Source organism: Melanostigma gelatinosum, assembly GCF_949748355.1.
Source record: "Melanostigma gelatinosum genome assembly, chromosome: 8".
Taxonomy (NCBI): domain Eukaryota; kingdom Metazoa; phylum Chordata; class Actinopteri; order Perciformes; family Zoarcidae; genus Melanostigma; species Melanostigma gelatinosum.
Window position 1 is genome coordinate 22,867,046 of NC_136641.1, and position 23,740 is coordinate 22,890,785.

The 23,740-nt window shown below is 44.1% G+C and overlaps 1 protein-coding gene across 1 annotated transcript; it reads right to left on the minus strand.

Annotated features, from left to right (window-relative positions):
- Positions 1-416: 416 nt before the first annotated feature.
- Positions 417-21,347, minus strand: LOC306780951 (uncharacterized protein). Its single transcript, XM_079273507.1, has 53 exons — positions 21,088-21,347; positions 17,975-17,991; positions 17,788-17,820; positions 17,008-17,040; positions 16,776-16,829; positions 16,339-16,431; positions 15,473-15,550; positions 15,176-15,220; positions 14,991-15,044; positions 14,639-14,692; positions 13,839-13,892; positions 13,678-13,731; positions 13,548-13,601; positions 13,389-13,433; positions 13,222-13,275; positions 13,061-13,105; positions 12,877-12,930; positions 12,426-12,524; positions 12,271-12,315; positions 12,055-12,153; positions 11,899-11,952; positions 11,704-11,811; positions 11,561-11,614; positions 11,308-11,406; positions 11,132-11,185; positions 10,635-10,733; positions 10,365-10,418; positions 10,217-10,270; positions 10,076-10,129; positions 9,861-9,914; positions 8,898-8,942; positions 8,610-8,708; positions 7,874-7,981; positions 7,667-7,720; positions 7,512-7,565; positions 7,357-7,410; positions 7,009-7,062; positions 6,813-6,920; positions 6,674-6,727; positions 5,876-5,929; positions 5,583-5,744; positions 5,380-5,487; positions 5,011-5,118; positions 4,795-4,848; positions 4,581-4,688; positions 4,430-4,483; positions 4,201-4,308; positions 4,063-4,116; positions 3,344-3,451; positions 2,932-3,220; positions 2,391-2,578; positions 2,027-2,269; positions 417-1,915 (listed from the first exon to the last, which is right to left on the minus strand). The coding sequence occupies exons 1-53, from the start codon at positions 21,179-21,181 to the stop codon at positions 1,769-1,771; spliced, it is 4,257 nt and encodes a 1,418-aa protein (XP_079129633.1). The 5' UTR covers positions 21,182-21,347; the 3' UTR covers positions 417-1,768.
- Between the last annotated feature and the right edge of the window lie 2,393 nt (positions 21,348-23,740).

Genomic DNA, 23,740 nt, shown 5'->3' on the forward strand with positions numbered 1-23,740 from the left:
TTCTGTCGGTCATAACTTTTTATCTGCATACGTATGAAATTGTGCGTTTATGGCACATATTTGGAATAAGAATATGTTGCTTTTATTACTCGGGACAGACCGGAGAGGAAGCTGGCCACAGTACAAGACGCTGATGCATCATTACTCTACAAAATACTAGATTCCAGTCAATAAAATGTTCTTTATTTATGCCTATTGAGACAAAACAGGAGCCGTCTACGCCCAGCCCCACCCTGACACCGCAGAACAAATACAGTACGTCTGTTCCTGTTATGAGATTCTCTCATATGAAAACACACACTTGCATCACAGTCTTTAACTTTCACACACTCACACACACGGACTATGCACTCACAGTCAAGAGTAACAAAGGATAACAAACAACAAAAATAAAACATTTAAACACACATGAACGGTTCTGGTGAAAGAAGAAATACGTTCCCACGCCATTTCTGTTTTTATTCAAAACTCAATTAAAAATCAACTTCATTCTTAATTCGGTTTACCTTTTATTTTCCAATTTACATCAATTAGAAGTGTACCAAAATAAAAACAAAAATGATCATAAAATTAATTTAAAAAATGTACACGCCCTCACACACACACAGAGACAACCCACCCTGGTTGTTTTCTGAGCAACCGTCCTCGGTCGGCCTCTGAGTATCCCGTCTCCCCCGTCTTATCCCGACTGCACCCCTCCTCCAGGGTGGAGTGTGAGTGTGTGGTGTGAGGCTAGTGGGAATTGGGGTATTGGGTGGGTGGGGGGGATTGAATTACAGAACTTATAGCACCTTCTGAAGCGAGAGCGACCCAAAGCAAAGATGGCCATACAGCCCCAGATTCCACTGAAAGCTAATTTTTGGTCAGCGCAGATTTAAACTCAACATTTTCACTTTGTTTTTCAGCGTGAGGTAGCTTTAAACAATCTGGATGACTACAATAAAAGAAATCAAAACAAATTTCCCTCAAATTCTTTTGAAAACTATTTATGGATGAGAACTGGGCCTTGCTCTGATGTACATCCCAAATGTAACCTCACTTTCCAAAGTGTTGGTGTACATAAAGACACTTGTACACACATAATGTGGAAATATATATATAAAACCATCTGGTTGTTTATAAACACAGACTTTTACAACAATAGAACCAAGGATGTATAATACACAGCAAAGGTTTTACTCCCGCTCGCGATGTACAAGCCCGGAGCACCTGGATTTGATTTTACCGAGGATATTTATTTTGGTCTACACTGATTCAAAACGCCGTATTTGTGTGTCAGGAGGGAAACATGGAGGGAGGTGGAGTAGGACTGGGACAGAGGCTGCGCGGCTGTTCTGTAGTGGAAAGGGGGCTTGTCTTACTTACAAAGTAAACCCGTCCAGTCCTACCTCAACTCTGCCCATTCGGGTTAGACAATAAATAAGTGACATCAAGTCATGTTTCTGTTCTCCATAACTTGTTCGCTTGGTCCCTCTTCCTCCTGGCTCTGACTCATTCCCGTCAACAGTGGGCCATGGGAAACATGACTGGATCTCAGGAAGCAGGGTTGACAGAGAATGCTGGTGTGGTGTACGGATATTGCCGGTGCCCTTCAGCGCTAACATCCAGGGAGTACAACTTGGAGAGCACTTCGTTGTGAGAGGAAAAAGTATCAATTTTCTTTTATAATTTCCAGTCTTCTTTATTGTGGAAGTGTGTGTGTAATGTTTCATGGTTGAGTTTATTTATTTCCTGTGTTTTCTTTGGGGGGCCATTGTGATATTCCACTTTACAAGAAGCAGACTGCGCCTACTTCGACTCCGAACTCCTGATCCGCTCCGCCGATGTCCATGGGAGCAATGTCCACGATTGGCAGACGGGAGGTCTTCTGTGTTTTGTACTCAAAGACAGTCTTGCCCCACCGGCTTGTATGTTTCTGTTGGTTGAGAGTACAGGAATGTGTTAGCAGCAGTCTCATGATACAATGACAACATATAAAACACAGGAAAGATTCATTCTTCCTGGCTCTATTTTGCAGAAGCCTCGCCTTGCAGCCGTCCTCCAACACGGTGTACGTGAAGCGACTGGTGCCCTCTGCGCGGATCTCCACATCGTTGGAGCCCTGCAGCTTCAGGGCCTTCTTCAGGTTGCCTGTGGCCTGGTCCAAGTAGGCTACGCTGTTCTTGCAGTGGTAAGTCAGGTTCTGGGACGCTTCGGTGGACAGAAGCCTCAGGAAGGTCAGCTGGATGCTGCCAGCGTTGGCAATGGGGCCGTCGTCAGCGTAGTTGAACTGCACGACAGGTCGAAGGGAATTCATTAGCAAGCTTTCACGTTTAGGGATCGTTAAGTTCCACTTCGAGATCAGTTTAACGGACATTATCCGAAGCATTGCGTCGTTAAAGTGCACTCACGTGGAATCCTCCGTTCATGGTCTCTCCGAACCAGACGTGTTTGCGGTCATTGCCCTTGCTGGTCCACCAGTTCTTCTTTGGTACCTCGGCGATGCTTGCGGAGACGCAGGTCTCTCCGCTCTCCATGTTGCAGAAGACCTTGATGGCATCAGCTATGCTGCCGATGTTGGGGTCAACCCAGTAGTTACCTGGAGAGATGAGAGAGATGTGCGTCAATAAGGAGCGACGCCTGTTTTTATTCTAGAACAAAAAGCATATATTAGCATTTCTAGATCAGGTTTGGACATCAAGGGATCTGTGTTTTGTTGAAGATGAGAGGAAAGCTGATCTTGTTCACAGAAGTAATGACATTCCGGTCTTGGTTTTAAACATTTTCACACCAGGATGTAATAATATCATTTTTGAGGTGTTGTAGAAAGACATATCTAAAATAGAATAATTCATAATTTGCTAATATGCCAGTTAAGAACATTTTAAGGCAAAATGAGGCACAAGAGTACACTTTAATTTCTTCACATCTTAGACTCCCCAGCCTACTCACCACTCTTCCACTCGGGGTGGCACAGTTTCAGGTCTCTGCAGGTGCGAGCAGGGTTCTTCTGGCTGCCGTCGGGGCTGCGCAGGTTCTCAATCTGGCTGTTGAGTGTCTTAAGTGTGGAATCGACCTCCACGTCGTGCTGCCTCAGGGAGCTGGAGGCCTCGTCGGCCCTCATGTACCTGAGAGGATCGGGGGACTTCTCGATCTGACCCAGACCAGCGAAGGCCGACATGTCGATGCCTGGGCCAGGAGGACCAGGTGGGCCAGGGGGTCCGGAGTTACCAGGAGGCCCCTGTCAGCAGGAAATGCATCAGGTGGGCATTCCGGTACAATCAGGTGTAGAGAGACAGCGTTGGAAAAAGCCCAGTATAAAGGCTCAGTGGAGTTTAACTTGTATTTAGGACATGTTACGTACAGCAGGACCAGATTCTCCAGAACGTCCACGAGGTCCAGGGGGTCCAATGGGGCCAAGCAGTCCATTTGATCCGTCTTTGCCAGCAGGTCCGGATGGTCCAGGTGGTCCCTACAGAAACAGCGAGTGTAAGTGAACATGTCTGCGTTTATCTGAAACATTACTTTATATTACGAACTTGTGCTTTCTATTCAAAGTGTGGAGCTGTGCTGGTTACTTTTTTTTAGATCCATCATGCAGTCTGAATAAAAAAAAAAAAATCAGATTCAGCAATTCAAATGTGCCAGCAGTTCCTCTCTATTACCCCAATCACCTCCAAACCCTTCTGCCTTATTATGCATGAAGAGTATTTGTGCGGTGACGTTTCTCTTCATTTTCCTTATCGGGCTCAGCGCTTAGCTCATCTAGAATAGATATTGAAGTCCATTTCTCATCTCAGCAGGAGCGGTTTCACAAATCGCGGCCCCTCCTGTCCGTCTGCCTCGTCTCTGAGCAGAGAGTAATAATTCTGAAATGCCTCAGCAGCCCCTCTTATCACAGCGGTGGGTAATTAAAGCACGTGGCCTCTCCTGTCCCCGTCTTCTTCAGCTGATTTGAGAATTACAAAAAGACTAACCCGTGCCCTTCATTACCATCACATATCTGAGGCGTTAAAGCTGCAGGATGGAAATGGAAGAAGAGTTTTTTCTTCTCTTTCGCTTATTGCTTTTTTTTTTTCTTACCTTAGCTCCGTTTGGTCCGGCAGGTCCGGCAGCTCCAGAATCTCCAGAGGAACCCTGTCCGGACGAGGACAACGATCAGAGCAGACAGATCAGAAGTGGTGTGGAGCAGGGGTGAACTATTAGATGTGGATTACTCACAGGAGGTCCGGGAAGACCCTGCAGACCAGTGAAGCCGCGGTGACCCTTCTGTCCCCTCTCTCCAACCTCACCACTCTCTCCCTTGTCCCCACGTGGTCCTTGAGGTCCCTGGAGTAAAGGTGTAACATGTATTAAAATGCATGGCTGCCTGTGTGTAGCACTCTTAATTAGCTTGATGAAATTAAAATAAAAACATTATAGTATTGTTGCCATTAGAGGTGATACTCACAGCCATCCCTCTAGCGCCGCTGGGTCCAGAGGGCCCTGCGGGTCCTTGAGCGCCCTAAAGAAAAGAAACAACAGTGTGGGTCAAAAATACGGATCGGTGCCCGACACTGGGCCTTCTGCCTGTGGGCCTTACAGGATGTTGCGTGACTTACGCCCTCTCCTCTGTCTCCCTGCTTGCCGAGGGGTCCGACAGGTCCGGTGGCACCGGGGGCACCGGGAGCTCCAGGGGCGCCGGCGGGACCGGTGTTACCTCGCTCTCCCTACAGGAGGACAACAAGGTGATGACTCAGGAAAACAACAGATCTAGTCGACTTTAGTCAAACTGTGGGATTTGCTGGAGTTTTTCGTGAGGCTGAAGTCTCTCACCTTGACTCCAGTAGATCCGTCTCTACCGGGAGGTCCATCTGATCCAGAGGTACCCTGAGATACAGAGACATGTTTTTAATGATATGACTTCTGATGGATCAAGATGAATATTGTAAATGCTGTTCCTACAGCCATAACGTGACGCACAACTGACGGGACAGCTGTCCTGCCATTCGTAACATTTTGTTGTTGTTGTTATTATTCTGTAGGTCTGACCTCTCTGCCAGTCTCTCCAGAAGGCCCGGTAAGTCCAGGGGGTCCCACAGGTCCAGGAGGTCCGCGGTCGCCAGCAGAGCCAGAACCTCCTTGTTTACCAGGCTCTCCCTAAACACAGAGGGAATATCTTCATTCGATTCCAGTAGCTCCTTTGACATCGAAGGCAGACCGAATAATCTGCTGATCTTCAGTGGATCAGCATTTTGTGTCTATTCGCTAAGAAACTAGAGGATAACTAATAAGAATAAGACGCTTTATTGCAAACTTACAGTAAGATTAAGGTTTATCCGACTGAATTGAATTGAAAGTTTTTTTTTAAACATAAGGATCTGGCTCTTATCAAAGCTAAATGTTGAAGAAAACACTTACAGAATGTCCAGGGAGACCAGCGAAACCTCTCTCTCCACGCTGACCGGGCAAACCAACAATACCACGAGATCCACCCAGACCCGAAGGACCTGAAGGCCCATCGACACCCTACAGAGTCAGGAAAGAGAAGACTGAGTCTCACACTCTTGTCACCAGTAGACAGGTACTTAATGTGTTCCTGTGAGGCGCAAAATAAAACTCACAGGTGGTCCATCCTCTCCAGCCTCTCCCTTCTCTCCTTGTGCGCCAGAAAGTCCACGGAGACCACCGTCGCCCTGTCTTCCTGGGAGGCCGGCGTCACCACGAACACCCTTTGGTCCGTCTTTACCAGAAGAGCCAGCAGGGCCGGCAGAACCAGGGTTACCCTGTCATGGAAAGAGAGAGGATTTAAGTGGGTGAGAGCAGAAATACACTCAAAAACAAGTACAAATCCTTTCAGATCGACTGAGTAAATTGATTTCCCTTTCTAGGAATTTGTTATTGATGAAACACTCACATTAGGGCCGGGAGATCCAACTCTGCCAGCAGCACCAGGGAAACCAGTAGCGCCCTTTCAAAGAGAACAAGACTTCAGTAAACAGAATCATACCCAACCTGTCGACCTGTGAATCACTCTCATCACCAATAACTGAGGTCAAGTAGGAAGAAGTGCTGTAACCAGGAAGGATTCAGCAGTTTTTACCTGCTACAAATACATGTCACCTGACTTGAGTTAAGAAGGCTAGCTCCATCAATATTTTCAGGTGGATCAATGTAGAATCATTTTTAATGTCGACAAAGATTTGATTGACTGTATGTATTATATCTTAGCTACCGCTGATATTGTGTGTGTTGTGTTTTGTCTTCACATGTTTAGACATTCCTTTAGGGCTGCAACTGATGATTATGTCAATCATCAACTAATCTCCCGATGCTCTTCCCTATTCTCCATTCACTGCTTGGTCAACAGATGTTAAAAAATGAAACATGCCTTTGACAATTTCCTAAACGCCCAAGTCGCCGCCTTCAAATGGCTAGTTTTGTCGAGTCCAACACCCCAAAAATAAGCAATTCACTGTCACATGAGACGAAGAAACTAGGACTTCATCACAACCGAGGAGTTGGAATGAGAGGATCAGTGAGCGTTTGATATTTGTGCTTTAAAAATCATTGAAATGATAATTGGATTGCTGATAAATCGACTCATCGTTTTAGCTCTCCAATCCTGATCTTAGCTCTTAAAAAAGTCAATGAATGAATCGGCATTCAGCTGAAGTATCCTTCATGTGATTACGTAAACATAGGAGTTACTTACAGCAGCACCCTGACCACCACGTGCACCTTTAAGTCCAGATACACCAGTGGGTCCCTGAAAAAGACAAAGAACTATTAGTCATCTTGATATGACACTACAGTGACTTCAATTCATATAATAAGAATAAAAAAATACCCACCACAGGTCCAGGAGCACCAGATGGCCCCTGAGGTCCAAGAGAACCACCTTCTCCCTTCTGTCCAGACTCACCAAGCTCTCCCTTAGCACCAGGCTGACCATCTGAACCCTGGACAACAGAAGAGTAATGTTATGATATCAAAACCATCTTTCACTTGTTTCATTTTAACAGACGCTGCTGCGTTGACTTTACTTACAGGAGGTCCAGCAAAGCCGGCAGGCCCATGAGGACCGATCTCACCACGGTCACCCTGCAAGAGGACAGAAGAGCTCGGGGTGAGATATATTCATGCTGTTTTCATTGTTATTCTTTGACACCATGTTTGTTTGTGTTTTTAGGTATTTTAGAAAGCGGAGAACAAATATAGAATCATATTAAATGTATCACTTCCAAAAACCCACTTGTGTTTTCAGACATTTTAGTTTGTTTTGCTCTCTCGTTTTGGCATCGAGTTCATATCATCCTCTTTGTGTTTTAAATGTGTTCTGTGTTTTATCAGTTTGTTATTGTCATTACTGTACACTTGACAAGAAGAGGTACTTACAGGAGCACCACGAACACCAGTGGCACCATTCGGGCCACCAGCTCCAGTTTCACCCTGGATAGGAGAGAACCAGTCAGTCAAACCAACCCAAATGATTCAACTCAATTGATGACATTTCCCTTTAACAAGCCAAAGGGTGACACTGTTGTTCTTACCTTGGCTCCGTTGGGTCCAGATGGGCCAGGAGGACCAATAGGACCAGTCAAACCCTGAGGAAGAGCATGGATACCAGTTATAGACAACAGAGTGATTGAAGGTGATTCTTCTGTTCGATGACTTCACTCGGAGACCAAGGATTCATTCAACTCACTCTTCCTCCGTCCTTTCCAGAAGCTCCCTCGGGTCCTTTCTGTCCGTTGTCACCCTGTTGGACAGAGAAGAAAGCAGCGTGTTAATTAAACACGGAACTACAACGGCCTCTGGTCGTGAGATTTGCTCTTTTAAATGTGCCATTTAAACTCTAGAAATAATGCATGATGTCAAACTAAACGTCCACTTTGAAGAATCCACCACTCACTCTGTCTCCCTTGGCTCCTGACATTCCACCAGTTCCTCTTTCTCCAGGCATACCCTGCAGGCCGGGGGGGCCCTGGGATCCAGCAGCGCCATTAGGTCCAATGGCTCCCTGAGTTACAATGAGGAGACAACTTCTCAGTCAAATGTGTTCACGTCTACTCGTTTCTTATGAACGAATTGAGTTGAGTGTGGACATGCTGGTCCTCTTTTTCCTGGCACAACACGAAATATATGAGTAATGTGAAAATAATTAAATATGTCCTAATATAGTTTCATTGTTCATTTAAAATATGTCAACGTTTCTCTTGAACTTGACCAAAGCTGCAGGTCCATGTTCAACATGTCCACTAAGAAATGATTCGACCGGAAAGATCTTCAAAGCTTTTTCTTAAATAATTTCAAGGCACAGTTTGGCATTTTGTAAAAATATGCTTATTCGTCCTCTGCTGAGAGTTAGATGAGGAGGTCTCTTATGTCTGCCCAGTAAATATCAAGCGGCAGCCAGCCAGTTAGCTTAGCTTAGCATAAAGACTGGAAACAGGGGGGGGAACGGCTAGCCTAGCTTAAATTTGGCCCTTTCAAGAACATCAAGGGAATTAGTTGTTGGGACAAGAAGTCCACCTTGATGAAACTGACTTTTGCAGATCTTTTCATATGTTTTTCTTGAACAACAAACATAAATCTAGTCGACTCAGAGCGACAATTTGATTCTCAACACAAAATCTGTATCCACTGACCTTGGGTCCATCAGTTCCAGGTGTTCCAGGAAGTCCACGAGGTCCCTGAAGACCCTGAGCTCCAGCACCACCCCTCTCACCAGGGAAACCACGCTCACCCTGTCAGGAGACAAAGAGACTCCGAGTCAACACGAGAAACAAGAGACGCTAGCCGTTGCTCAGGTATGTGATGGAAGGAGTGCTTGTTGAATCCTCTTGTATAAAAACAACGTAAATAAGTCGTAATATTTACGTATGAATCGTGTGTGTTTGGAAATGAAGACAGGGAGCTTTAACATGGAAACTCACTCTGGGTCCAACAGCACCAGGAACTCCGCCCTCTCCAGAAATACCCTGCACAGAGAAAAGACAGAGTTACACACATCTAAACATCTGTGTCGTAAAAACATCTGCTGAGCTTTCATCGTTAGTCCGAGTAAGAATACGACAATGATAACTAAATATAACTTCAATCCCGAATGTTGCAATGTAATGAAAGTAATCTGAGCTCGAGGAACATTCAGCAGTACGGAATGAGGCTGTTACAGAACTGTACGACAGAAAGATCCTCATTGCCAACAAAAAATACATTCAATTTTCAGTTTGAGTAATGTAGTTATGGATTGACTTGAAAAGAGCTGATAGATGTTTAACTTTAGCATGTTGTTTTTTAGATGTATAGAATGTTTTACATATTATTTGTTTGTTACAGCAGCCACTGCACATAAATCACAAAAAGCAAATGAGGCAGGTAAGAAAAAATAAGACCAAATTATATGCAATGATTAAAATAGAATATATATTTATAAAATATAAAATATGAAACAGAATATAATAAAAACTGAGAATAGAGACGATAATGTCAACTCAACTGTAACGTTAAACTAGAAGAAGAAGATTTGATTCCCAATTTGTGAGGTCGATTCGTCATTTCAACTTAAAGTTTAATGTTAAAGTCTAAAAATACCGTAATAAGATTCATGAGTGTGTTCAATAGTCAGTTGGTGATTGACATTAAGCATTCGCACTGCGATCTTCTTCCTGTTACAGAAATACATTGATTTATTTTGACAGGCTTGAACCAGAGACTGTTTCAGCTCATCGTTCACTTCCTTCATTGCTACATTATGCTGTTATTTTCAGTAGTGGTCTTCAGAAAGACCATCATTTGGCATGTAGCTGGACACAGCTTGTGTCAAAAGGGTTGTCGGCCGCAATAGACCAACAGACGAAGCAAATCCAAAGTAATGTTTGTTAGTGAGTGTCACTCACCTGGTCTCCAGCTTTCCCAGCCTCTCCTGGGGCACCAGATGGTCCAGGCAGACCCTGTCCAAGAAAGGGATTCATTATATGATATCTATAAATATAGACCTAAGTCTGCTGGCTTCCTGAATAACAGTCATATTGAATATCAATCATTTTCATAATCTCGCTTTGATTTTTCCCAGACTGGCGTTTTCTGGGATTTGAAGAGAAAATGAACTCACCTGGAAGCCGGAAGGTCCAGGCTGTCCTTGCTCTCCTCTCTCTCCAGCAGGCCCCTGTGACAGACGCAGGGGATCAGTCGAGGGACAAAGAACAAGTGAAAACACACATCTCACAACATGTAACGACACCGAGATACTCACAGCGGGGCCAGAAGGTCCAGAAGAACCAGTCTCACCATCTTTTCCAGACAGACCCTGTTCAAAGAGGAGTATTTAGGTTATGAAAAGGGATCTGGAGACCATGAATCCATTTGTGATGTTTTTGTATTCATGGGGAAAATGTACTCACTCTCAAACCAGGACGACCCACAAGACCCTTCTCTCCTGCCTTTCCAGCTTCACCCTGTTGAAGAGAAATCACAGGAAATGATCCGTAGGAAGTCTCTTTAGCTTTGAGTGCTACAAGCTAACCGACAGTAGCAGCACTAGTAGTAATATTTGGCTTCTGAAAAGCTGCATTACTGATTTGTCCCATCTAGTCATGGATGCATTTAGACCGTATATTATCAGGTTTTCATCATCCTGGATGTGCTCCTACTGTACTCCTCTAAAAACTCACGTTGGCTCCCTTTGGTCCAGGGAATCCCATCACTCCTGGCTGTCCACGGGCTCCCTGAGGGCCGGGGGGGCCGGGGCGACCGTCCTCACCAGAAGCACCCTGTCAAAGACACAAAGGTAGCAAATCAGCACTCAAGCAGTGAGAGTTGAAACGTGTGTTTGCTTGCATACGTTCATTGTGATTCACACTACAATGTAAAGTCTTATTCAGTACGAGGCTTTCATTTTAGATCATGTGCTGAATTAAGGGTTGTTATATTTCCTGTGTTTGTGCAATAAAGTGCTATTTTTGTTTGTTTCAAAATACTGCTGGGAAGCCACTTTGCATGGGTGAGTTGTACTATTTCTGTGTGTTTAAGTGTCTAATTATAAAAGTAAATAACCACATACTCACTTTTATTATAAAATCGACATAAATAAAAACATGTCACACTGCTGCTAGTGATGATGGGATGCTGCAACCTTTCATGAGCGTGACAGGATGAATATGGTACTCACAGAGGGTCCACCTTTGCCTTGAGGACCAGCATCTCCGGGACGACCGGTGAGACCCTACGAAAGGACCACACATGTTAGAGATCATCAGCATCAAAAACAAATAAAATCAATCCGATCAAGCCTGCCACACTGAACATCCAAAGACTACATAACGCTGTCTGACTGCTCTGACTCACTCTGGCTCCGGGGAGGCCGGACTCTCCTGTGCGTCCAGGGTCTCCACCAACACCTTTGGGCCCAGTAGCACCAGGAACACCACGTTCACCAAGGGCACCCTGAAGTAGAGAAGATATCAGCCAGTTCAACAACAACCTGGGAGACATATGGCAGCTAGTTTTATGACCATAACAGCATCTTTTTGGTGCTGCAGTGCTCAGATCATCTGTTCACGGTGTCGGTGAGCTGAGATCAGTTCTGGCGGGGTCATACCTTCGCACCAGCAAGACCGTCCTGACCTGGGAAACCACGGTTCCCAGGACCTCCCTGGAAAGAATCAGAGTTGCATTTGATTAGATTGTGCTGAAAATAGCAACAAGCAATTTAAAATGTTGTTGAACATCCTGATGACTGACTCTCTCTCCTGGAGGTCCGAGTGGTCCGGCAGATCCAGGCTCTCCTCTGGCGCCTCTCTTTCCTTCTTCACCAGCGGGACCAGGGCCCCCTAGAGGACCAATGGGGCCCTGGAGAAATGAAGATGTGTCAGTAAATCTCCTGTGTGGTCTAATTCTAAAAGATGCTTCAAAGTGGTGTACTTAGCATATACTTACGAGCTCTCCCTTGGGTCCAGCTTCACCTTTGAATCCAGGAAGACCAGGGTCTCCCTAAACACAGCAAGAAAGAGGACAGCCACAACAATAAATAGTCACAACACAAACAAGTATGAAGGTTTCACAGATGATTTCGATTATTCCCAAGTGACTTACAGACTGTCCCTTTGGCCCCAGAGGTCCTGTGGCTCCCTGTGGTCCAGGGGGGCCACGAGGACCGGGGAATCCAGGAGCACCAGCAATACCAGCACCACCCTTCAAGGAAGAAAAAAAACCACAAGAAAATATCAGAATAAGATATAACGGTGATATCATGAATTACAAAGAAACTATGGAGGACTCTAAAACAACGAATACAGAGAGTGGACTCACAGCAGACCCTTTAGATCCAGGGATACCATCAGTACCGGGGTTACCCTACACCGACAGAGAAGAAGAAGTCCATGAGTGACAAACACAGTATAAGAACAGTCACGTTATATGTAGCCAATCAAAAGTCTGGACGATCAGGTTGATGGTTAACGAACCGATGCTCCGGAGGGTCCAGGGGATCCTGGGGTACCGGCCTCTCCGCGAGGTCCCTGTGCTCCTTCAGATCCACGGCCTCCAGTAGGACCAGCTTCTCCCTGACAGGACACAATAACTTATCATTAACATTTAATTTATCTGTGAATCCAAAATGTGTACCTCCATTTAGAAAAGCTGAAGATAATGGTGTGTTTAGTACCTGTTCTGTCTGTTCTTATATGGACCCAAATATAGATATTTATGGACAATTACCTTTATTATAAGTAAGTTAACTGAATATGGCATGACTATTAATGCATATTATTCTTTCTTGAAAGGATAATACAGTAGTTTGTAGAATATACTACTGAAGCCGATCACCTGTGTATGGAAACACTCGCCAGACTTTTGTAACGTAATGTCTGCCACAGATATGAAACGCTAGTTTGTGATAATGTGATGTGCACAAACCTTGGATCCTGGAGATCCTGGGAAACCGGGAGCTCCAGCAGGACCAACGGGCCCCTGTAGACAGAGCAAAGACCTGCTGGTTGGGCTTCATGTCTCATCACTTTGTGGATGTGTTATCCAGAGACATGGCATTATAAAACATCACAAACTAAATTGGGTGCAAAGTGGGAACTACGATACTCACAGGTGGACCAGCAGGACCGGACAAGCCATCATTTCCACGGGCACCCTGAAGAGTAAAGAGACAGGATAGTCAGTGGTGTACTCCACAATGGAGAGATTATATGTTTCTTTAAGTTGTTACAGAAAACTAGAGACATATTGATGCATCAGTTTGTTACTCACTGCAGCTCCGGTAGCTCCAGAACGTCCCCTCTCACCGGGCAGACCACGTGGGCCCTGTGACAGAAGATCAGTTCATCTTGATCATTATGAAACACACAGCTTCAATTTATTCACATTCTGCAAATATCAGATAATATAGCAGACCAGAAAAAGCACTGGAGACTCACCATGGGTCCAGGGGCGCCGTTCTCTCCAGAGGAGCCGGACTCGCCCTGATGGGAACAGAGAGCAGAGAAGTTCGAAGAAGTGAGCGGAAACATATTGGGAATATTTGCAAAATGATTCCAATGATATTTGTCACAAAAAGATACACGTGGTGGTCTTACCTTGGCTCCCGCGGTACCAGTCTCTCCCTTAGCTCCATCCAGACCAGAGTGACCCTACAGAGACACATCAGTCAGTCATCAGGGTGCAATGAATGAGCATGAGTTGCATAAGCAAGTTTGAAACACTCACTCTGTGTCCTTTGATTCCAGGAAGTCCAGGAGTTCCAGGGAATCCACGAGCTCCCTATAATAGAAAATAAACACACAAAATCTTTACACGAGGAACGCTGAACCGCATCTCTATTTTCCTCTTTAGACTTTGACATGCGTGGTAATCCTGGAGTTAGTCACCTGAGGCCCTGCAGGTCCACGCTCACCAGCTTTTCCAGGTTTGCCAGCATCTCCCTAAAAACAAACAGGAAGTGGGATGATTATTTCCTGAAGCAGCTGAGATGTAGCAGCACTGCACTTCACAGCAGTGCTGGGCCGTCAGGGCCAGCTAAGCCTTCTCTGCTGGCCTAAACACAATCACAAAGTTATAGCTGTTTCATCATTTCATAATTTAATAACAATAAAGATTCAGCCCCTATTTCTCTATGCTGTGCTATTCTAACCTGAGGACGCCGGCAACAGCTGTTTTTTGTTGTTGTTCCGGTTCAAAAGGTCACACATCCCGTTGTCTGTCACGTGAGCGCAGTCCACCGAAAACATGATATTTCCCACAATTTAAGCTTCTGCATTTTCCAATTGCACTAGTATTATTCAAACGAATTGTTCGGTTCGTACGCCTCGTACCAAATGTTTTAATACGAATTAAACATGGTATTATTACACCAATAGAAACAAATAACCGTAACTCAGTAGGACAGCACAGAAGGCCCAGGTATAAAATGCACAGGCCGCCATTGGTTTAAACTTTACAGTAGAGGAAATATACCATCGTTCTCAGCAGCGTTGTTAAGAGACTGCCCTCTGGTGGTGCATTTAGAGGGTAGGGAGCTTAAAAGTTGTTGAAACGACATGAACGTGAGGAACATCTGAAGGCCGTCAAAGTGAGGAGTTACTTTTTTTGACCTTAACTTTGTGTGAGTGTTGTGCTTATGCTTCACTGAGCTGTGAGTTTCATACAAAGATGAGGCCTCGACACTTACATCGCTACCAGGTTTTCCAGAAGGTCCAGATGGTCCACGAGGTCCCATTGCTCCCTACAAACAAAGGTGAATCATGAGTAACAGTGATGTAATTGCTTTAAATACATTTAGAAATTAGACTTCAGAACACCGCCTTCACACCGTTGAACTACATTTTGAGGAAAATTTGGTGACGAAATCACAGATTTTCACTGTGTCAGAGAATTCAAACAGCTTAAGTATGCTTATAATATCATTCATAATCAGCATTTGTTTCTGTGGAAGTAGATGTTGCTGTTAAACCCTAAACACTTCAGCAGTACGGTGTCTGTTGGGCACATAGATGCATTCTGGGATACGTGTTAATACTTACAGAGGGACCATTCTCTCCTGCCTCTCCAGGTCCACCTTGGAAACCTTGTGGGCCCTGTACGTACAAATGACAAAGTAATAAAGATCCATTCATGCAAACAACTCTTCTCTATATGTTTCTACAGTCGCTGTTTGATTATGATGACCGGTCACATTGTGATGTAGTGCTGTAATGGGTGCACTTACAGGAGCTCCACTAGGTCCAGGGGGACCACGAGGACCCATGGGACCCTGAAGGAGACACACAAGACAAACAGAGAAAGTTAACCCGGAAATCTATCAGGTAGCTTGAAGTGAATCTACTGAACCACAAGGCGGCAGCATTGTAATCATTATTGTTCTCCACTTATCTTCAGCAGCAACTCTGAGACCAGGTAAATGTGTGTAATGAGTTTTATGCCATTGTGAGAGATGAAACTGTTTACATAGCAACAACGTACACACTTCCTGTTAGATGTATCCACTGCACACGGCGCTGCTTACCATCGGTCCCTGCATCACACCCATCTGAGCGCCTCCGGACTTCTCATCGAAACCTCCAGCCATCTGAGCAGCAAAGTTCTGCAACACGCAAAACAGACAGAGACTGAGAGTCAGTTATTATCCGGTATCCGGCCTGAGCTAAGTGGGTCATTACGCACAGCAGCAAGTGAACTGCATTAACTGAATTAATGACCCAACAGGTGGATCAGTTACCCTGAGGGAAAGTAGAAAGACAAGCTTCACATTCTTCTAGGTCGGTCCGGCATGAAGCAATTATCAGTCGACAAACACTTTTATGATTTTGCTGTCGAATTGATGAGTTGATTTAATCTACAGAACTGTGAAACTGAGTTTCTCTGCAAATAATCACACAAAGGCACCACTTTAAATCTTGTGTTCACCAAAGATGTGTTCATACATTTCTTAAAAATAAGTCATTTACCATGAAAAAGCAATAAAAAATGACTAATCGCTGACAGAAATCTTTGTCGACTAAGATCAAAATGACCAATTAATCGACTAAGAAGAGACTACATTCTTCCCTCTTACTTCTTTGAATAACAAATCAACTCATTTGGGGCTGTTTCTGTGTATCGACTGAGTCAAATGTAGCCAAAGAGAAGAACAAGGCATTCAGTGATTGTTAAGACACTGATGTGCCGGGCCGATTTTATTTCTTAATGACTCGCCTGGTTAAATAAGAGTTGAACTTTTACATCAACAGTTTACTATCAAGTCATATATTTATACCTCTGTTTGAATGTTTAGCTCAGCATTTCTATCACTGTGTGATACGGGAATAAGAAAATGGGATTTTGTTAAATTGTTGTTGGTGCCATTGTGTTACAGGAGTGCCCCAGACTCACCCCTCCAAGTCCTGCTGGTCCAGGTGAGCCGGGGGGTCCGGGGTTTCCAGGGATGCCGGGCTCACCATCTCTACCACGAGGTCCAACATTTCCCTAGGGACAAAGTGAGCAGGTTATCTTCTCTAAATTCATCAGGACTACTGGAGAAGATTCCAGGTCAGAAATGATATCATTTTACAACAAAACATTTGCGGAAGAAGTCTAATGTCTGTTGCGTGATGATTCGATTTGGATGTTCCTACACTTGAGGAGTAATAACGCTGCAATCTCAAACTATTACAGAACTCTGCCAGCTCAGTTGTTATGATCACCAGAGCTGCTGTTGCTTGACTCAATATTTGTCCGTCTGATGCTGCACTCACATATTAACACCAGGCAATCCCCTGTGAATGCTGTACTGAGAGGTGTTTCTTAGGGCACAGCGTGTCGGCTCTTACCGTATCACCCTTAGCGCCAGCTTCTCCGCGTCCTCCCTGCTCACCTGAGGGGCCCTGCAAAAAACAAAGATATGTGTCTCAGTAAGAGCCCCAGGATGAACTAAACTCCTATTTATCATCAAATTATTGTCAACCAATAAATATTTATCATCAAGCAATGCTTGAATAAGTTTAGAATAAATGTAATAAGCTCAACCTTCTCTGTGAAATGAATGAAGTGTGTAATATTTACCATAGGGCCCGGTGGTCCTTTTGGTCCTACAACCTGCACGGTGAAAAAGAAAGCTTTTGTCAATTACTCTTCATTAGAAGAGCAGTCGTTCATATTGTGTCCGGTTAAGTTCAAATGAGAGAAGAACATTCCAGCTTCGCAGGAGGTGGCCATCAAGCTAAAAACACAATCTGATGAGGATTTCATTTGACAGGACAAGTTTTCATGAAAACATCACCTCCTCTTAACCTCTGGTGCGGCCGACTCTGGCCACCTGACATGTGCACTTGCAGCAAAGTTGCTGAGAGGATCTAAGAGGATTTGATTGGGTTCATTATGTCCAAGGAATGCGGGGTTTATCCTCGTGTAATATAAAGTTCAATGAGGGATTGTTGGGCATTGCAGTTAGCTTCTCATGAGTGAGAAATTGCCCCTCTAATGATCAAAAATGCTTAAAACTGGATCGTTTTTCAGTGTTTGGAGATAAATCTATGTCAAGAGAGAAGAGTCAAATTTGACGACGCAAGAACTTGTGAAATATGTGTGTTTTAAATGTGTATTGTGTAGGTGGTGATTGTGGAAACGAATGGGCACAGTGTTGGACATTTAAAGTTCCCAGAAAAAAGAAAAGTCTGCAATTGTTCATTCCAAATAGCAGCAACATAGAAAAGGAAGGTTTGTTGGATCATGTGTTCTCAGGCCCATCATGGCTTTGTGCATAAAGCAGTTTGGAGAGGAAGGTTGTTGTACAGCAATGAGACGTTCCTTCAGTTTGACAGACTGCAGAGGATTCATACTTACATCTGCGATATCTCCTGGTGCACCTTTCTGGCCCTGATTGATAACAGAAAGAAGTGATATCAGTGGCCTGAAACACTTTACTAAGAAACAAACTACTAAAAGCTCCAGATTTGACAAGAAAAGTTATTTTTAAAGTTACTTGTTGAATGAATGGATACCAGTATTTTCCCACAATCCCCGGCCTCACCTTAGCACCAAATGTCTCTGATGTTGCAGACGGATGTGTGACGGGAGGAAAAGAAGAGCAGAACATTAAAAATGAACAAGTCAGTAAAAACACTTCAGACGCTTGACTGATTTAAATCCTCGTTTGTGATTCTTAGGAAAAGAGACGGGGAAGGAAATCTAACCACGCTAGAAAGGGATCAAACACCGTTCACCAAACCCAAAGGCCAACAACCCATCCAGATTATATTTATGGTGAAATGTAATTCCAAGAGGGATGAAGCAGAAGCAAGCATGGACCAGCAGATGAGATTAAAGTGTTTCGATCATTGAATCAAAATGTGAAAGAAAGTAAAGCTGTAGCTAGATAGCTGGTGTACACTTGTGTATCTTATATTGTTATAAAAAAGACTGTTTATAATCAAATTTGTGGAAATTAATTCATATTTAAGTGATCTTAAACTTATTCTATTTCAAATATAAAACCACAACCCTCTCTTTAACAGCTTTGTGCCTATTTATTTGGATAAATCTGCCAAATCAAGACGACAGGAACACAGTGTCTCTTTACACGGAGCCTTCGATTCGTCGAAATAGTCTTGACGTGAGGCCTCATACATAGAAGGCCTGAAGACGCCTTCATTTTGCAGAAGACCTCCAAGTGGGTCAAATAAATCATGGAGTTTAGGCTGAGTATGAAAGTAGGCATCATCTTAGTCATGAGTTAAAAAAGAAGAAGAAGCAGGAGGGCGTCTCTACTGGTTTAGCTGAGAGCCAGACAACACATGACAGGATTCATCCAATTACAAGAGGATCCTGTTAATGTTGCTTGTCCGGCCGCCGTCCAAACCAAGCATGTAGAGGGGCCACTTTGGAATCGGGAACATCATTATCGTTAAAGCTAAAATGTTTCAGAGCAGCCAAATCTGTTCAAAATCACATTGAGAGACAATGATCAGTGACTGCTGCAAACCCCCGATCGGGCAGGAAATTTGGATCCTAAAGCAGTTCCCCATTCTAAAGTGTGAGCCAGGGTGAGATAAATGCAAGCTGAGAGAGTAATTTATTTATAGGTATGTGAATAAATAAATTACAACCAATGGGGGCACTGGCATCAGCAGGGCAGATGGGACAGCACTCTCCAGATGGGATGAGAGGGTTGGCACATTCTCTGATCTCCTCGCAGATTATCTCATCACACAGAACCGCTCCGCTGTCACACACGCAGATGCGACACGGCTCGGGCTTCCACACATCCTTATCATTATACTGGTGGCCGTCCTGGATGCAGCCACCTGCCTCCTCTGTGGCGGCCAGCAGGGGGCGCGTGGCAGGTGGACAGAGGAGAGGGGGGGGGAGAGACAGAGGATGGTTCAAGAGAGAGAGAGAGTTAGAAAGGTATTGGGGTTCATACAGTGTTGAGGGTACAAGTAGATGTTAAAAAAAAAAAAGTTGTGAGGGAGTAAGAGGATGAAAGGGGGGGGGGGGGTCAAGGGGTACGGCAAGGAAGTAGGAGGAGTAAAAGCCGTGTCGGGGTGAGATGGAGGAGGAGGAAGGAGAGAGATAAAAGTTATCCTGCATCAAAAAAACGCTCTGAACACTTCATGATGGAGTGCAAAGTACACGAAAAGGTGACATTCAAGAAACAGCATTACATGATAAAACACATAATTGATGTCAATGAATAGGAAGTGGCCTTGTTCCTTTGATGCTGATGAACAGGTGGTGGTCTGACCCAAAAACACACTGGTACAATTCAGAAGCTGTGGACTATAACTCACACGTTTTCAAAAATAACTAAAGAAGTTATCATAAGGAGAATTTTTTGACAGCCGCATAAAATGTAATGTCAACAGGAGCCACAGTTGGCAGCTGTGTCTGAAGCCCCAGTTGAGGTATTTCACGTGGTCGGCTGAGTATATTTGACCTGCAGGCCGGCTCGTATGAATGAACCTCTCTTACAGGCATACTGTGCCCATTTGACAAGCTGCTGCCTTAAGTAAACACACGGGTCCTTCTAAAGGTCTCCATCTGGATCCCGTAGCTGTGTCGAGCGCCAGTGCAAACACCTTGGGGAATTAAGAATGGGTGTTTTGTTTAATATGTACAGCTTATGGCTGTGGCCTTCCAACCGCTGTTTGTTTTTTAAGCCAAAGTGATACTTAGCGCATACACGTCACAAGGAGGTTTAGTTCCTGACAGAAATTGGCTCCTGAAACCTTTTCTTTCTTTACCACCAGTCTTCTTTTTCTTTTACAATCTATGTTTAATGTAATGCTCAAAGCCTATAAATGCTATAAGAGAGGGAACTGGAAGCAGTAAAGCCCATCTTTCTATAAATACAACTACGTGTCCGTCATCTGTTGGCTCCCTGCTGTGCACCCTGTCCTCTGTCCCACTCCCTTTGAGCCTGCTAGCCTGGGGTCAAGCTCTGTCTGACCCCGTCACTTCACATCAAGAAAACCTCTGAATCTGCTCCGGACAAATCCTGTGGGTGAGGTTTGCATATGTTCTACATGTCTTCAAAATAAAACTTACATTTTCATTCTCAGGACTAATTTTCAAGAAAATCCTGATTTGACTGACAAGTGTGTCTTCTACATAATGGTTGGGGAAAAAATGAATCCAACAGCATTTAAGGCATCAATAAGCTTGATTAAGCAAGATTCGCTGCTTAAAAACTAATACTGCAGTTTGAGCAAACACAGCAGGACATGCTGAGCAGCAGGACGCAGGTGAGGACAAACGGACACTTGTTCACCTTGTCCTCCATCCCACACTGATGTTCCTTGACAGCCTCACCTGTCCCACAGAAAGACATGGACTGGCTGACGTGGAAAGACCACTGGTAGCCTGCTTGACATTATACACTCACATCAGCAGAAACAATTATCGACACAACCGTAAAATAGCATGTCATGCTGGCAATATGGCAGATTTAAAAACAGAGTTGTGCTCTTCCTGCTCATCATTTGACATCACACCTCCAGCATTGGATTCACTTTTCACTATTCTTCTGAGACATCAGGTAGAGAAGACTGGGAAGGCAACAATGTCATCAGAGTAACAATCCACATTTTCGTTTTTGCAATTAAAAAGAAGAAGAAGAAGTTAAGAACAAACAGTGCAACTTACGGTCGTCCTCTTCCTGACATCTGACCACGGAGAGTAAAACAACTTGGGATGCTACAAGTAGCAGAACAGTCCTTGAATCCACAAAGCCGAACATGTCTAAATATTAGACAGTAGCTTGGGTGAGAAGTGAAGGGATGGACGAGGCCAGGCTTTTCAGTCAGTGGTGTGTTAAGTGTGCGTTCCCAGAGACTTATGGCACCATGCAGTCAAACCCTCCAAAATGTAAGTGAAATCCAACGTGGGGCCCCAGCTGGCACTCTGCACCCACCACGTCAGGGCAAGCAGCACGGTTTTATGTCCACTGTGCCTTGTATGGATCCTTCGTATATTCCAAAATGCCAGTCCTTCCCCCAGACCCCCTGTGAGGCTGAAACCCGAACCTCACCTCCCTCCCCTCAGTCCAGCAGCATCTACCCTCCCAGGTTGTTGTTTTTTTTTTAACTCCAGCCCTCCTTCCTCCCTTGACCTGGCCAAGAGATGCACCTTCACTTTCACATTAGAAAGGGAGCACAGGTCAAGCACTGACTCCACCAATCTCAAAGCTGACGGAAAAAAGTGTAAAAGAAATTTCAGTAAATTTGAAGGAAAATCTTTGTTGGAATAAAATTGATTATTATAGTGTTGTTACGGTGTACACACACATGATTAAATGATGTTAGATTTTTAAAGAATAATATATTCTCTGCTATCTGCTGTTTACAGACCAACTACAGTATTGTCTTCATAAAATAAGCTGCTGAATGTCGATTGTTCTGTCTTAATACTTCTAAGTAAAATCAATCCAGAACTTTTCCAGACCTGTCCTGAACCTGGTCTTTCCAGTCCTTGGTCAACTTTAACAACAACAACATACCTAAAACATTATAAACCAAAGTAGGTATAAGAAAACTGATCACAAACCTAAAATTGCAAGAACTAAAAAATTGCAAAATCTGTTTTTTAGCCATAAAATAATGGTGAAATTCACAAAATCATTGTGTGATTAAAGCTAGTTTTCATCTAACTGCTGTGTAACTAAACTTAAATCCTCTCCCACTTAATTAACTGAACATTGTTGCTTTCAACTTTCACCTGAGAGCTAGAATTCATTTCTTATAAAAAGAGGTCTCAAATAGTCTGGCGAGGACAAAAAAGAGCCATGTGCAGTTAAACTCTCAGCTTATGGGAACTCAACAATGGGTCAGTGGGGTTGTTTGCTTCCGTCTATAGTCTCCTGGATTATGGATTAATCCGCAGACTTTAGACAACCTCAAAGTGTTGCGCTGACCAATCAACAGTGCAGTTATGTCGTGTGCACATGGCGGTCAAACTTTCTGAGAGCCTTGTCTGTTTGGACAAAGGCCGTTGGCAAGAGGCTGTGGGATCCAGTTAAAACAACGATCACAACAGAAGGACATTCCCCTTGAGATAGGAGTAACATTTTCTGTATTTAGAAGTTAAATATTGCATTCATGTCTGGATGTCACTTCCCCATATGCATTGTAATTGTCCAGTAGATTTGCAACAGGATTGATTTACCTTCACAGAAAATTCCTGACGAAATAGCACATATATGGCATAATTATCTATTGTGAGGTCGAGCCAGAAGGGTGATTGAACGCCTGTGTGATCTTTATCATGTACCTCTCTCTAGATAGCCCAGGTGAGTGGGCTTGAAAGGGGGTCTTTGTCATGAGGAGAGGCGCAGTAATTCCAGGGTCACAACCTTTTAGAGAGCCCCCCTCATTCCACATACAGGAAAGAAAGATTTGAAGCCTCTTAGCTCTCGTCTACCAGATCTACGAACTGTTTGGCATATTGGGATCATGTTTAACTGCTCCAACCAAAAGGCATCTCCTCTTTTTGTGTTTTGTCCTCTTCCTCTGACTATAACGAGCTCAGGTCCGCACAGTGCAGCACCCTGGTTTCATAGGATCTTCTGGTTTTCGTGATCTCAGGTTTAGACGAAGCAACCAGCGATGATACGCCAGCAACGAAAACCTTTCAAGAATTCAAACAGCCAGTTACCCAGCTGAATAAGTAATCTGTGGCATTTAGACAACAGAGGCAGTATACTGTGCCATTTTGTGTTAAGTTTGCTGTGTCAGGTCAAGTCATTGTTGCTGTGTCACGTGAAGAAAGACGAAGGTGCAGTTCTGTTGGAAGAGGCTTTAACTGGGGAATGAATGAGAGCCTATTCTATTACAGATGTTAACACAGGCTTTTACAGCTCCTCTTGTAAACAAGAAAATACTACAGTGAAATAGTAAAAATAGCCAAGAAACCAAAACCACTCTGAAATCACAGATATATGCAAGGAAGTCAAAAGAGACTACAAAGACCATTTGATTATGCGTCGTCAGAGAAAAGTCTGAGGGAAAACAGACGATGAATCTAGAGACGCTAAAGAATGTACTGCCTCCATTTATAGCATCCTACAAGTGCAGAGGATGTACAATCTAAAAGAGCACAGCTGAGAACTGCGGAGCAATCATTCAACATTCACCTTCCACTGCTCTCTTTTAAAACCACGTTGCAGCAAATGTCACTGAGAGCTGCTACAACTTCAACTGCGGATCTGTACCAACGTACAGCAGGGATACTGTGTTCATTTCAGCTCTACACATCCTTTTTTCTCTGCTGCCCGGACTGTATGCTGCCGTCTCTCCCGGCA